At 41.4% G+C, this 14,045-nt stretch overlaps 1 protein-coding gene across 2 annotated transcripts in view; it reads left to right on the forward strand.

Moving 5' to 3' along the window:
• Positions 1–14,045, forward strand: part of LOC147184683 (voltage-gated potassium channel KCNC1-like) — a 72,894-nt gene that overhangs the window by 45,117 nt on the left and 13,732 nt on the right. For both annotated transcript variants that reach the window (XM_086070372.1, XM_086070373.1), the window contains exons 2-3: positions 8,028–8,159; positions 8,725–9,586. In XM_086070372.1, coding sequence (XP_085926498.1) covers positions 8,028–8,159; positions 8,725–9,586 — 994 coding nt within the window. The remainder of the gene's footprint in view (positions 1–8,027; positions 8,160–8,724; positions 9,587–14,045) is intronic.

Genomic DNA, 14,045 nt, shown 5'->3' on the forward strand with positions numbered 1-14,045 from the left:
TTAGATCTCAAACAGAGAGTTCCACTGACAAACCCTATGATGTTTCAATGGTTTCATCCAGAACCTTCACTGCGAGTTCCAATGAGAACCCTTTTGTATTTTAAGGGTTTCATCTAGAACCTTCACAGCGAGTTCCACAAATAAGTATTTTATATTGCTAGGGTTTCATCTAGAACTAACACAGTAAGTTATACTGAGAACCCTTTTATGCTTCAAGGATTTTATCTAGAACCTGCTCAAAGAGTGTTTTTTAATATAAGGGTTTGTATTAAGAGCCACACTTTTTTTTTATTGTGTTCATCATTATTCTTGACACTGAGAAACATTCAAACATTTTTTAAAGAGGATTTTGTTTTTATTAATTAAAAATCTTCAAACAATGATGGATAATGACAGCAGACGGTCTAAGGAAAAGCTATTATGTAGGCCCCCGAGGGAGGACAGGACAGGGACAAACACAGGTCCAGTGGAATCAGCAACATGACAGGGTGTCCTCAGTAGGTGGATTCATATAATCTCCAGCAATCACGACATAGAAAGGGAGGACAAAAAAAAGACAGTTAGTAGCATCAATACAAGGCATACATACTGCACCAGATGAAGCCATCTATAAAAAGTAAAGTAAAGCCATGCATGGTCGAATGAGAGCAGTCAGAGTATGCATTTATTTATTTAATTAATTTATAAACACATCCTAATGGTGATAGTGGAACAGACTGAATAAGCATGTCCTCTAACTCCTATAACAAAAGCCTCCACTGGCACAAAATCAGGTGAAAATGAGCGAACCCCACAAGGTTTTCACTTTAATTACTTTCACTAAAGTTGAAATACTTTTCAGTAAAAATAAATTACTGGAAAAGGAGGTTCAATACTCACCCTAATCCACTTGTTGAAGCCAGTGGCACACGTCTTTTTTGTCCAAACTCTCTAACTCATGTATCAAATATTAACAAAAAAACGTCTACCTTTCTCCATAAGGGTCCTCGAATCACACTTGCTGAAATAAGATAGTAGATTTTACTTACCTTGATAATATGAGGTTTCTGATAGCATGAGGTTTCACTTCAATCCAGCTTGTAATACAAATTCACATGTGAATAGTAGTACCACTGGTATGTCAAACCTGTTTTGAAAAGGGCGGAGCGTATACTCAGTAGCAAAGCCATCATTCCACTCCCACAGGGCAACCAACCTGGCAGCCAGCTCCCAGGTCCCGCATATACTAAAATCCATCTTTTCTTCTGGGCAACACAACCACCAGCAAACATTCGCACCATCGGTACATCAGTGTAAGTGGCACTGGAGTCAATGTGTGTACCAGTAAAACGTCTTGCCCAATGACTCAACGACACAACTTGGAGAGAGTGGGAATTGAACAGCAGACATTCTGGTTACTGGACAACCAGCTCTACCTCCTGAGCCAATGCTGCCACCCACACCCAAGAAGAAATAGGTCAACTCCCCAATTTCCAAAAGTGAATAAATGGGACTCATGAGGTCCTCCCTCCAGGGTGGCTTACAACGGCAGGAACAAAATGAATATACAGAGATTATTTTGTGTTGCTACATTAATATTTGTGCTGTTTTCTAAATTTTCACACACAAAAAAGTTATTCTGCAGACAAATGCCTCTTATCTCAGTCCCAGAGTGCACTGATAAAAAAGGAAGAAGAAAAAGACTTGAAAAATCTTTAGCCATGGTTGAGTATTCACTTAGAAATTCTAAGTCAATTTTACAAGGAGAGTTTGGAGTACATTTGACCAATTTATTAAAAACAAAACAAAAAAAGGCTACTTTTACAAAGGGTGAGGTAAAAATCCACAACCTTCAGGTTGGTGGACAGCCAGTGTACCACCTGAGTCATGCCGCTTCTGCTGTGTGTTAGTATATTGCTAGTGTCGGTGTAGGTGGAATCCTCGTACCTCAGTATGTTGGCCTCATTTTGGACAGTCCAGCAATGCAGTAGAGCATAGGTGTCAAACTCTGGTCCTGGAGGGCCGCAGTCCTGCAGGTTTTGGATGTATCCCTTCTCCAACACAGCTGATACATGATCAGCTCATCAGCAAGCTTTGCATAAGCCTGATAACGACCCTGCTGATTGGAATCAGCTTGTGTTGGAAGAGGGTGTAGCGATAATTGATGTTGTCTTTTGGACGAATTAGTAATTTGATCAACACTTGAGGAAGTCGTAATTTCCCCAACCGCTTATAGGGGCACCACGTTCTGTTTACTTTCAGGTTGGAGAAACACAACAAATAAAATCCAAATTCTCGTTTATTTATTCATAATCTGAAGTCGCCACATTCAAAGTTTGTGGTTCTTTGTATTACTAAAATAATTACTAATCCACTCAGACACAAGCACGATTGAGACTGAACTAGATTTAAAAAGAAAACATGCATTTATTCACTACGGTCACACATACAGAATCACAATACGGTCTACCTAACTATCATACGGTAAAATAAATGAAAATAACGTGAACTAATGGAAATAAGAAAGGAACAATTTAACGAGGTAGAAAGGAAAGTTTTGACTTGCCAAATCTGTCAGATGTTTGAAATGGAAGTTGCACCAGCGATATGTCAAATTGGGCATGAGATGTGCAATTTACTGGATTGAGGTGGTCGAGCGGAGAGAGACTATCAGTTGAAGAAAGAAGAAAGGAAAGAAAAAAACTGCTCCAAAAAACGAGGCAAAATATAAAAATTATGAAAAATTGTTCAGCAGTCGGACGCGCGCGCCACAGCTCGGCTCAGGTGTGTTTGGCCCCAACCGGATTTGTCCTCTCGGAGATCCGCGTCTTAGCTGGCCAATCACCTGAAGCCGAAATTCGCTGTGTGTCCGCGTCCCGAGGGAGATCAGCTGTTGGACCCGCTCTCGCCACGATGGGAAGTCGGAGAGCAGGTGCAGTGGGACGCACTGGACTTGCGCATGTCCATCCAACTGTAGTGCCTGGGTCCCAAAGGGGTCACGGAAAAGTTCGTCGGCGGCTGTATTGCCGACGTGGGACGACCACACAAAAAAAGAAAATATGAAAAATGAAATAAAAACAAACAAGGTGTCCGTCTGCCAGTGCGGACGCGTGCCGGCTGCTTTACACTGCCAACAAGCACGATCGCCAAGTCCGAGACACTTGGTAGTTTCTTGGACAAAAGAAGAATTGCCACGTGGAAGTTCTTTTGTCTTTTCTGGCCAGACAGACGGAAAAAAAAAGAAGATGACAGGAACAGCGGCAGAAGACGAGAGAGGGCGAACAATAGTCCGCGCCCGCTTTTAAAAGTGGAGGGCGTGGACTAGGAAAGGAGAGGAGAACCGCCCTTCAACTTTAACTCGACTCAACTCCAAGACTTCTTAAATTCCAAATTATTTAAAGAATTAATAACTAACAATAAAAATTTGGTCAGGCTGGCAAGCCAAGTTCTTCCAGGCAAAACATGTTATCGTTACACATATCGATTAATCCTGCGGCACGAGTTAATTTCGTTCTTTGCGGAGTAACTAAGAACTCTCTTGTGAAGTTGACATACAGATGAAATTCTTTTCCAAACACAAACAAAACATACATGGTGTAAAACATTCAGTTGTGCGTACATTCACTTGTATGTGATGAATTCTTAGTTTTAGGTGAAATGTGTAAGATTGCTTTGTGGGTCATAGGAGTTCCAAGTGAGGGCAGTTTCGACCGTCCCCGCTTGAAGGCGCTGTGGTCACATGTAACTTTCAAGAACGCTGGAATGTGGCCATCTGGGTCAATTTAAACAACTGGTATGGTTTATCTGTCGCGTTAATCCCCCAACTCCACAGTGGAGACGATGGAGACCCCGATAAGACACTTTAGTACCATAAACTCGTGGTTCTGTCGGGTGAAAAGTAAACATTAACATCCTGATAGAACTGGGCGACGAATTATTGAAAGGGTAGAAGTCACATTTTGACCTTTCTCACGAGGGTGAAACCGGAGGGGGAAAGCTTATCTCTTCACCTCAAAACCCCAGATTTCACCTCGCACATATTTCCAAGAGTGGAATGTTTGGGGAAGGGAGAACAAAAAACAAAAAATTATAGGGTGACTGGCAGTATTCGTTACAAGGGAAACCTCCAAAATCTGCAGGACTGCGGCCCACCAGGACTGGAGTTTTGACACCTATGCAGTAGAGGGACAAACAAGATTGAAATAGCTCAGGTGGTACAGTGGTTGTCTCCCAACCTGAAGGTCAAAAGTTCCATCCTCAATGCTTGAGTAACTTCTTCTTTTTAAATAAAATGATAAAATTCACTCAATACGCTCCTTGTAAAATTTCCAGAGAATTTCTGAGTGAAAATTGATTAATGTATAAACATGTGATGGTAAGGATCTTCTAATACCCATGTTTTCAACAGTCCTTGAGGAACCAAAAAGAGTTCTCTCTATTGAACCGGTTCTTACAGGAACCCTTAGCTTCAAAAGAACCCTTGATCTTTTTTTTTTCCAAAAAAGGTTTCCTCAGAAGTCCATAGTTCTGGGTAGAACCTCTGCTCTTCATGAAGAACCCTTTTGGAACCCTTACTTCACTACAACATGTAGGAGTACACAGGTAGACTACATCTTGTGTAGACTGTGTAATCTGAAGGAGGACTGCAAAGTAGTGGTAGAAGTGGAAGACAAAAATGGCAAAGGCACAGTAGAGGACGAAATGGTGGAAGCTGAAAAAGGAAGAGTGTTGTATGACTTTCAGGAAGGAGATGAGACTGGATGGTCAGGAGGTGCTTCCTGATGACTGGACAACTACAGCAAATGTAGGACAGTCCTTTGTGTGTCATCTGGAAAGAAAGGAGATAAGGAGACTTGGTGGTAAAATGAGGAGGTGCAGAAGTGGATCCGGAGAAACAGGTTAGCTAAGAAAAAGTGGGACATTGAGAGGACTGAAGAAAGTAGACAGAAGTACAGGGAAATGCAGCGTAAGGTGAAAGTAGAAGTGACAAAGGCCAAACAAGGGGCTTACAATGACTTGTATGCTTGGTTGGACAGTAAGGAGGGAGAGACTGGTCTATACAGGTTGGCAAGGCAAAGAGACAGAGATGGGAAGGACGTGCAGCAGATTAGGGTAATAAAGGATAGGGATGGAAGTGTGTTGACAGATGCCAGTAGTGTGATGGGAAGATGGAAAGAGTATTTTGAAGAGTTGATGAATAAGAAAAACGAGAGAAAACGAAGAATAGAAGAGGTGACTGGACCATGAAGTAGCAAAGATTAGTAAAGATGAAGTCAGAAGGGCATTGAAGAGGATAAAGAGTGGAAAGGCATTTGGTCCTGATAATATACCTGTGGAGGTATGGAAGTGTCTAGGAGAGGTAGCAGTAGAATTTCTGCCTGGGTTGTTTAACAGGATCTTAGATAGTGAGAAGATGCCTGAGTAATGGAGGAGAAACGTGCTGGTGCCCATTTTTAAGAACAAGGGAGACGTGCAGAGTTGTGGCAACTACAGAGGAATAAGGCTGATGAGCCACACAATGAAGCTATGGGAAAGAGTAGTTGAAGCGAGACTGAGGGCAGAGGTGAACATTTGTGAGCAGCAGTATGGTTTCATACCAAGAAAAAAGTACCACAGATGCAGTATTTGCTTTGAGCATGTTGGTAGAGAAGTACTAAAGGAGCTGCATTATGTCTTTGTAGTTTTGGAGAAAGCTTATGACGGGTGCTCAGAGAGCAACTGGTGTTTTGTATGAGGAACTCTGGAGTGGCAGAAAAGTATATTCAAGTAGTGCAGGACATGTATCAGGACTGTAAGACAGTGGTGAGGTGTGCTGTAGGTGTGACGGAGGAGTTGAAAGTGGAAGTGGGACTGCATCAGGGATCAGCTCTGAGACCTTTCTTGTTCGCTATGGTAATGGTCAGGATGACAGACAAGGTTAGACAGGAATCTCCATGGACTATGATGTTTGCTGATAACATTGTGATCTGTAGTGAGAGCAGGGAACAGGTGGAGGAGAAGCTAGAGGCGTGGAGGTTTGCCTTGGAAAGGAGGGGAATGAAGGTTAGCCGTAGCAAGACGGAGTATCTGTGTGTGAATGGCAGGGACCCAAGTGGAAGAGTGAGGTTACAGGGAGAAGAGACCAAGAAGGTGGAGGAGTTTTAAGTATTTAGGGTCAACAGTTCAGAGGATTGGAGAGTGTGGAAAAGAAGTGATAAAGCGTGTGCAGGCAGGCTGGAACGGGTGGAGAAAAGAGTCAGGTGTGATGTGTGATAGAAGAGTTTCAGCTAAAATGAAAGGAAAGGTTTATAAAACTGTGGTGAGAACACCGATGTTGTTTGGTCTGGAGACAATGCCACTGAGGAAAAGACAGGAGGCAGAGCTGGAGGTGGCAGAGATGAAGATGCCGAGGTTCTCTTTGGGAGTGACCAGGATGGATAGAATCAGGAATGATGGATGTAGTTAAAGAGGACATGAAGGTAGTTGGTGTGAGAGCAGAGGATGCAGAGAACAGGGTTAGATGGAGGCAACTGATGCGCTGTGGCGACCCCTGAAGGGAAAAGCCGAAAGGAATAGAAGAAGAAGAAGACCTGTACGTCTCCTTAACTATGATTATATTTGCAAATTATTGGTTAAAGTGAAATTTCATTTGGAAATAACACAAGCACATTGAATATAAGACATTAGGCTCAATTCCAATATTTGTAATTTTGCAGATAAGCATAGGCAGCAGATCTGAGTGGGAGAAATCTGACTTCAATCATGGCCAATCAAAGCAGCATCTCGCATTGCCTTTAAATGCAACACGCTAGTCACATACTTAAGTTTTGACATGCATGTGCATGTGTCAAGGCCTTATTTCAAGGCATCGGTACTCGTGACGGCGGGCAATACTCGTCTTACAATCAGGAACTAAACTCAGGAACTAAAAATGAGAAATTACAAGAATAGAAATTTGCCATTAATTTCATGCAGTGCAGGAAAAAAAAAAATATATATATATATATATTTTTTTTTATATATATATATATATATATATATTTATATATATATTTTTTTTCTTATTTATTTTAAATTATCAAAAGTACAAGTGAAATCAGTATGTGGTATTGGTGACTAATCAAGAGTTGAGTACTGTACTTATTTATACTGGTATCAGTCTAAAAAAAACTGGTATCAAACATTCTATTTGTAAGCCACGTTACATGTAGAAATGTATGTACGCTGTTAGGGGTAAAGCATTACTCATATACACATGCACACACAAGGGAAGAAGCATCTTACTGCAGCATATTAAAAGGATTGTAAGAAGAGAGAGTAAGATAGAGTATGAGAGAGAGAGAGAGAGAGAGAGAGAGAGAGAGAGAGAGAGAGAGAGAGAGAGAGAGAGCAAAATGGAGGGATTGAATGGTAGGGGGTGCTGCAGCAAAAAAGGAATGGAATCATACGCACGGACGCACGCACGCACACAGGCTTAGTACAGAAAAAAGCTTCCTTGAAATACATGGATGATTAGCAATAATGGAATACTGTACTTCACTTGTGTATAATGTATATTGAGGCCAATGGATGATCAATGATAGATGTACACTATGTTTAATATTAATATAACATTGCAGAATGTTCTGCATACATACAGGCAATCTCTAGAATACCTGAAGTATGTTAAACCTCATTTTAGTGTTCCTAGTCACTTGTTTTTCCTCATTCCTTTCCTTGATATCACACTACAGGTATCACATTTTACTACATCCCTATCTCGCTGAATGTGCCTAAATCAATGGGCATGCAGCAGGGAGGCCATTTGCATTTAACAACATTGCTCCACTCTCCACAGTGTTACAGATACCCCCTAACGGTAGCTTTCTTGCATAACAGCTTCACATGGTGCAATGGCTCAAAACGCAGAACCCCTCTTGCACAATGAACACAATAATGAACACCTGAATGCAGTGTTTAAGGCTGGAATGAGCCAAGGGAAGTAGCGTTCACAGACATGACAGCATGGTGAAGATGGTTTTGAATATGAAACATATTAACCTCCTCCCTTTTTTCCCCTCCCTCTGCAGTATGTGGCGTTTGGTTCCCTCTTCTTCATCCTCCTCTCCATCTCTACGTTCTGCCTGGAGACCCACGAAGCCTTCTACACCATATACAACCTGACTGAGAACGTCACTGTTAGCAATGTGACACACGAGGAGGTACTTGATATGTCAATGAGTTGCTTAATGTGTCCATTGTAAGCTTATGGATTTTATTTATAAAGCCCCTAAAAGTGTTTGGGGTCTTAAAATACTGTCCATTTAGAATGATTTCAACATTTACAGAATAATTTTAAGGTACAAACATTACAACACACATACCATTTAGGATTAAATCCTTGGTACCCTTACGTTAAAGAAAGTAAATGCCACAATGCTCACTGAAATAACTTAACACTGACAAAAGTAACAATAATTAACACTCAACTGAAAATTGGCGACCGGTAATTAAAATCAGATACTGCTTGATGTATTATCACTTTTTTTGGTGGCATATTTCACTCTAGCAGCATGCTAATAATTTATAAAGAATGTGAAGTTGTAAATCTTGCTAGCTAGCTAACTTTAGCGCTAGCTTTTTTAAAAATTGTTATCAATAAATGTTTTCACTGGAATGTTTGGGTTAATTTTACATCCTTATTGCTGCAGTGCAGAAAAATATGAATGATTGAATGGAATATTTTGTTTATTCAGTATTATTATTTGTGTTGCTTCCACTCTGCAGACAGTGTTTGAAGTGGTCACAGATGGATGGCTGACATATGTTGAGGGTGTCTGCGTCATTTGGTTCACAATTGAGGTGCTGCTGCGTGTTATCTTCTGCCCTGACAAAACGGAGTTCTTCCGCAGTACCCTGAACATCATAGACATTGTGGCCATCGTGCCCTTTTACCTGGAGGTGGCGCTTAGTGGCCTTTCATCCAAAACAGCCAAAGATGTGCTCAGCTTCCTGCGTGTGGTGCGCTTTGTTCGAATTCTGCGCATATTCAAGCTCACTCGCCATTTTGTTGGTTTGCGGGTCCTGGGCCACACTCTAAGGGCAAGCACCAATGAGTTCCTGCTGCTCATCATTTTCCTGGCACTGGGGGTCCTCATCTTTGCAACCATGATTTATTATGCTGAGCGCGTAGGTGCTGACCCGGATGACCCAACTGCTGGTGCCCACACAGATTTTAAGAACATTCCCATTGGTTTTTGGTGGGCAGTGGTGACCATGACAACACTGGGCTATGGAGATATGTTTCCCAAGACATGGTCAGGAATGTTGGTGGGCGCCCTCTGTGCCTTGGCCGGTGTGTTGACCATCGCTATGCCTGTTCCAGTCATTGTCAACAACTTCGGTATGTACTACTCCCTGGCCATGGCTAAGCAAAAGCTCCCCAAAAAGAGGAACAAGCATATACCCCGTGCACCACAGCCAGGCAGTCCCAACTACTGCAAACCGGATGCCCTCGCCATGGCAACTGCCTCGCCGCACAGGCTCATGGGCAATGTTTTGGGGCCTGGCATGGTGGGATCTGGCAGCATGATGGGCGCTGGAGATTGTCCACTGGCACAAGAAGAGATCATTGAAATCAACAGGGCAGGTATGTGATCTACAGGGAAGTATGATTGTTGTATTTGTTATAGTGACTGTGCGTACGGTTCAGGTATCATCCACATGGTCCATTATAGTGTATAGCAATTTTTTCAGAGCGCTGACCTCTGCTAAGGCTAAACAATCCCAATTTTAACCGGGACCAGGACAATTATCCAAATTTGTGTGAGACAGCATATTGATATTGCGACAATACCACTAAATAATAAATGAAAACGGCATGTTTTTAGCATTTGGTTTCTTCCCTACTCATTGCTCAGTTAATTTTGTTTTGATAAAAAGAAAATAATCACTGCATGTTAAAGACATGAACAAATTGGTGGTACTTTATTTGAATGAATTAATTTCTTGTATAATTAACCTTTTCAGTTGATATAGACCAGTGGTTCTCGAACTGGGGTGCTCAGAACTCCAGGTGAGCTGTAATTTTGGGATTGGCAAAGTAATAGTAAGTTACGTTGTAAAATAAATAAACAGGGAGTCCTCGAGTTACGTCGTACGCGACCTACGTCGTTTCGACTTTACGGCGCCCGTGCCTCGTCCGTAGCCCCTTCCTTTTTGTTAATTTCCCACAGTAATCACGCCATTTTAAAGTTATGTTGTTGTTACCTCCAGCAATGGACGTCCATCAGCAGGGGTCCATTTTACAAATCATAACCCTGAACAGCGAGTTGACATGTCCTGAGATAGGAAACTCCGCGTTTTCGGTTCCAGGACAGCTGATCTGAGGTAGTTATATCAACGCAGAGTAGTTTCACCTAGTGTTGCCACTACACTAAAAAGTCCACATCAATTGAGCCCTGATTCGTCGAGTCACCATGGCAACGGGGAAGCGCAGCGCGCGGTGCTGCCCTCTGCTTCCGCATTTTTTTTTTTTTTTTACCCCTCTCAACTGAAAACCATAATGAATTTGAACATGTCTTTAGAAAAAATTTGCAAGTCGGTGTGGAAGAACGTTGCTGCTCGGGTGTCGGGTCGGGTCAATGCGTACATTTAAATGTAGTCCTTTGCAATCACAATAATATTACAGGGGAAACCAGTTAAATGGTAACTCATTAATTAATTTCATTTAGGTGCAATCCTGCGGGGGAGAAGCGCACTTGATCTAAGATGAAATATAAAAACATTATTCAAACGGTTATAAGAAAAAGGGAGCGAAGCAAACAATATATGCTGTGATGTGAACGCATAACTACGGCGCTCGTAATGTTGCAAATGTAAGGACAGATTCAGTTGTGTATGTAGATGATGGACTGTGACGTGAAACGGTGCCGCTCAAAAAGATAACTGTCCGGAAATGCCAGCATATCTATGCGCGGTCTGATAACAATCTCACAACGAATATTTAATTCCCTGCACAATAGGGTCATTGTCAAAAGGACATGCCATGTTCGTGACAAAAGTGGACTATAGGCGCATTTACGCAAACTCGCCGCAGCGGACTTTATGAATGAGGGAATGTGGCTGAAAGGAGGCGGGGACAGAGAAAACCTTGAGGTTCATTGTGGAAAAACCTGCAACCGGTTTGTTTAATGGAACATGTTACTACGGTAACTGACCGAGAGCTTAAATGACCTATTTTTATGAAACAGGCTTGAGTTACCTCTTTTTCTCTGGTTTCAATTACCTCCATTTCTGAAATGGAAAACACAGAGTTTTCCACATTTCAGGGTTTCTTGACTCAGGGTTCTCACTAAACCTGCTTTGTGAAATAGACCCCTGGTCGGCTTCACACCAGGCGCGTCACGTTTGCGTGTTTAAGCTTGAATTAGCTCCGCTCTCCCGTCCGTCAGCAATGAATGTCCGTGCGGAAACACAAAATATTGGTTTAGGCTCTTCCGGGTCGCACAAATATGTTTTGTGCAAAGTATTTTAATGTAATTGTCGACTTTAACGGTGAAATCCGACTTAAGTCGAAATTCTGGTTACATCACCAGTGTAGGAACATAACTCGGACGTAACTCGAGGACTCCCTGTATAGTGGAGCTTTGGGCCAATTAAAAAGTCTGATACATATGATTATGACATCATGACATACTCATACTTCCCAACTCTGCCGATTCAGACGGGAGACTCCCAAATTTCAACCCTATCTCCCGCATGACTCCCATTCTGTCATTTAGCACGCTAATCACCTGATTTTACAGAAAAGTAAACAGTTTAAATTGTGGAGAATATTTGACACATTGTCTGGCAACACGCTAACAATGCAGTGAGAAGGCCAACATCAAAATAAACCTTACCTTACCAAATATGTGGACCACAATGCCTTGGAACGCTTTTAATTTGAAGTTGTTCCCGGCAGCGTGTCGCGGCGTAACGTATGACTTGACTCATCTTACAGAATGTGAGTCGGCAGTTCATATTGCCAGCATAAATTATAATATATAGTCACAACTTTGAAAAGCGTGCTTCGGAACCGAAACATGGCACCGTTTGATTTGATGTAAATCGATGCTCGGAAGTACCGACCCAAATCTGTCCATACCACAAAAAGTTTTCGGGACCCATCCCTATTATTCACAAATCTATTTATAACTGTGGGTGAATTAGCTTTTTTTTTAACATGGCTCTGGTTGATCTCTTTTGCTCAAATGTGCTGTTGTAGTCGGCAAACTTGCAACTGTGGATAGACCAAAAACTACTCAACTCAACTTTAAAGCACTTTAGAACAACCATCGCTGCATACAAAGTGCTGTACATGGAGTAAAAATTAGTCATGGAATAAAGTAAATAAGATTAATAAATTAATAACACAAGAAGTAGGTAAGTAAATAAGTAAAAAAAAAAAAGTATCAATAAATTAATAACAAAAATTACAGAAGTCACCATAAAACACTGAAACAATGGTGATTCTCATGCTGAGTCAAAGAACAAAAAATAAAGATGTGTTCAAGGCAGCTTTTAAAAGTAGATAGAGAAGGAGGTTGCCTAATATTTAACGGAAGGTCATTCCAAAATCTATGGGGTTGAAGTTTGTTTAATGACTGAGTCGGGCGGGGGCTATGTTCAAGAGCATTGCTTTTACTGATGGAGGACACAAGTAAGACCAGTAAGGCCAACAAATAAGAAGGGAGTGAATTGAAGTGAGGTTGGTTGCAGTGAAAGCCGGGCAAAACATCAAGGAGGAAATTCAGATTTTAGTGATCTCCATGGGCCCCAGTCTTCAAACACTCATTAAATGCAAAGGATTTTCTTTGTTTTGAACTCACAGTCAAGAGAACTTGTTTAAATCAATGTTTCAAATAAATTTTTTAACCCTCTTAATTTATAACTGGATGTCTACACTAAAAGCCTCTTTATTGTTTTACTTCTGTTCTAAAATGCTGTATGTGAGGTTGAGGATTGGGGAAAAAAACTGCTGTCACAGTCCAATAACCCGTGGACCTAATTATGTGCTACCTAACAAGATTGCACACACATCCTGAGCATTGACACACATGTAAGTCCTTTCATGTTTGTTGTAATTTTGTAATTTTTTGTTCTTTTATATTGAGACAACTCTTTTGAAACCTCCAAACACTTGTCCCTGAATGTTAACGCTGAGTGTACAATCTGCTCATGCTGCAGTGTTGGCCATGTGATAAGACCCCAACCATGCACACTTCTTTACTCCTTACATATTTTTTCTTTTATCCTTACTAGCCTATTTTTTATTTTTAGCATTTGTTCTTCATTTTTGTTCTTCCCTTGTGCTTATCTTCCCATTTACTATGAACATCTTTACCAGATAAAAATGCACGAAACTCCTCTCGCTGTTCATATTCAACAAGGAAACGGTGAGGAATTCTGTGAGAACATAATTAATTGCAGCATCCATTTGTCTGTTAGGTTTGTTTGTTCCCCCCCCCGCCATCGGCGCTTATTGGTTTTGTCTTGCCTAAACAACGCGTGGTCGGTCTGATCAGAAAAAGATCGGCTTCAAATGTATCAGCAGGAGCGGTACAAGATGTATTTTCCGGAGTTTGTGATCACACAAATACCGCGAGAATTCATCTTGCTGGCAAGGTTAGGGGCCACAATTGTCGCTTTGGACGATGAGCAGCAACTCAGAAAGGCTCGCTAAAATTTTTACCACAAACTTCACTATTTCATTCACTGATCCATATGAAATTTTACAAAGTAAATATGGTTACGTATTGTTGTAAAACAAAATAAGTATGTGTACTGTCTATTGACCATTTGCACCGACGTCACGTGATCACTTGACTGCCCTATGACGGAAGGCGGAAGGAAATGATTGTTGAATGGAAGTGGACATGACCTGGAGCGACTTAGTGACTGCTATTTTACAAATTAAAAGTTTTTATTGCCCATAGAGCCATGAAATCTACTACTTCAACCGAAGGTCGCCTGTCAGTCGAAGTTGCACATTTAGTCGGGACTCATAGAGCGCGATATTTACTTAAGTTGGAGAATGCTAGTTTGAAAACAGCCCCCTTACCTTC

Source organism: Leptonotus elevatus, chromosome 1 (assembly GCF_054856555.1).
Source record: "Leptonotus elevatus isolate MCC_2025b chromosome 1, RoL_Lele_1.0, whole genome shotgun sequence".
Taxonomy (NCBI): domain Eukaryota; kingdom Metazoa; phylum Chordata; class Actinopteri; order Syngnathiformes; family Syngnathidae; genus Leptonotus; species Leptonotus elevatus.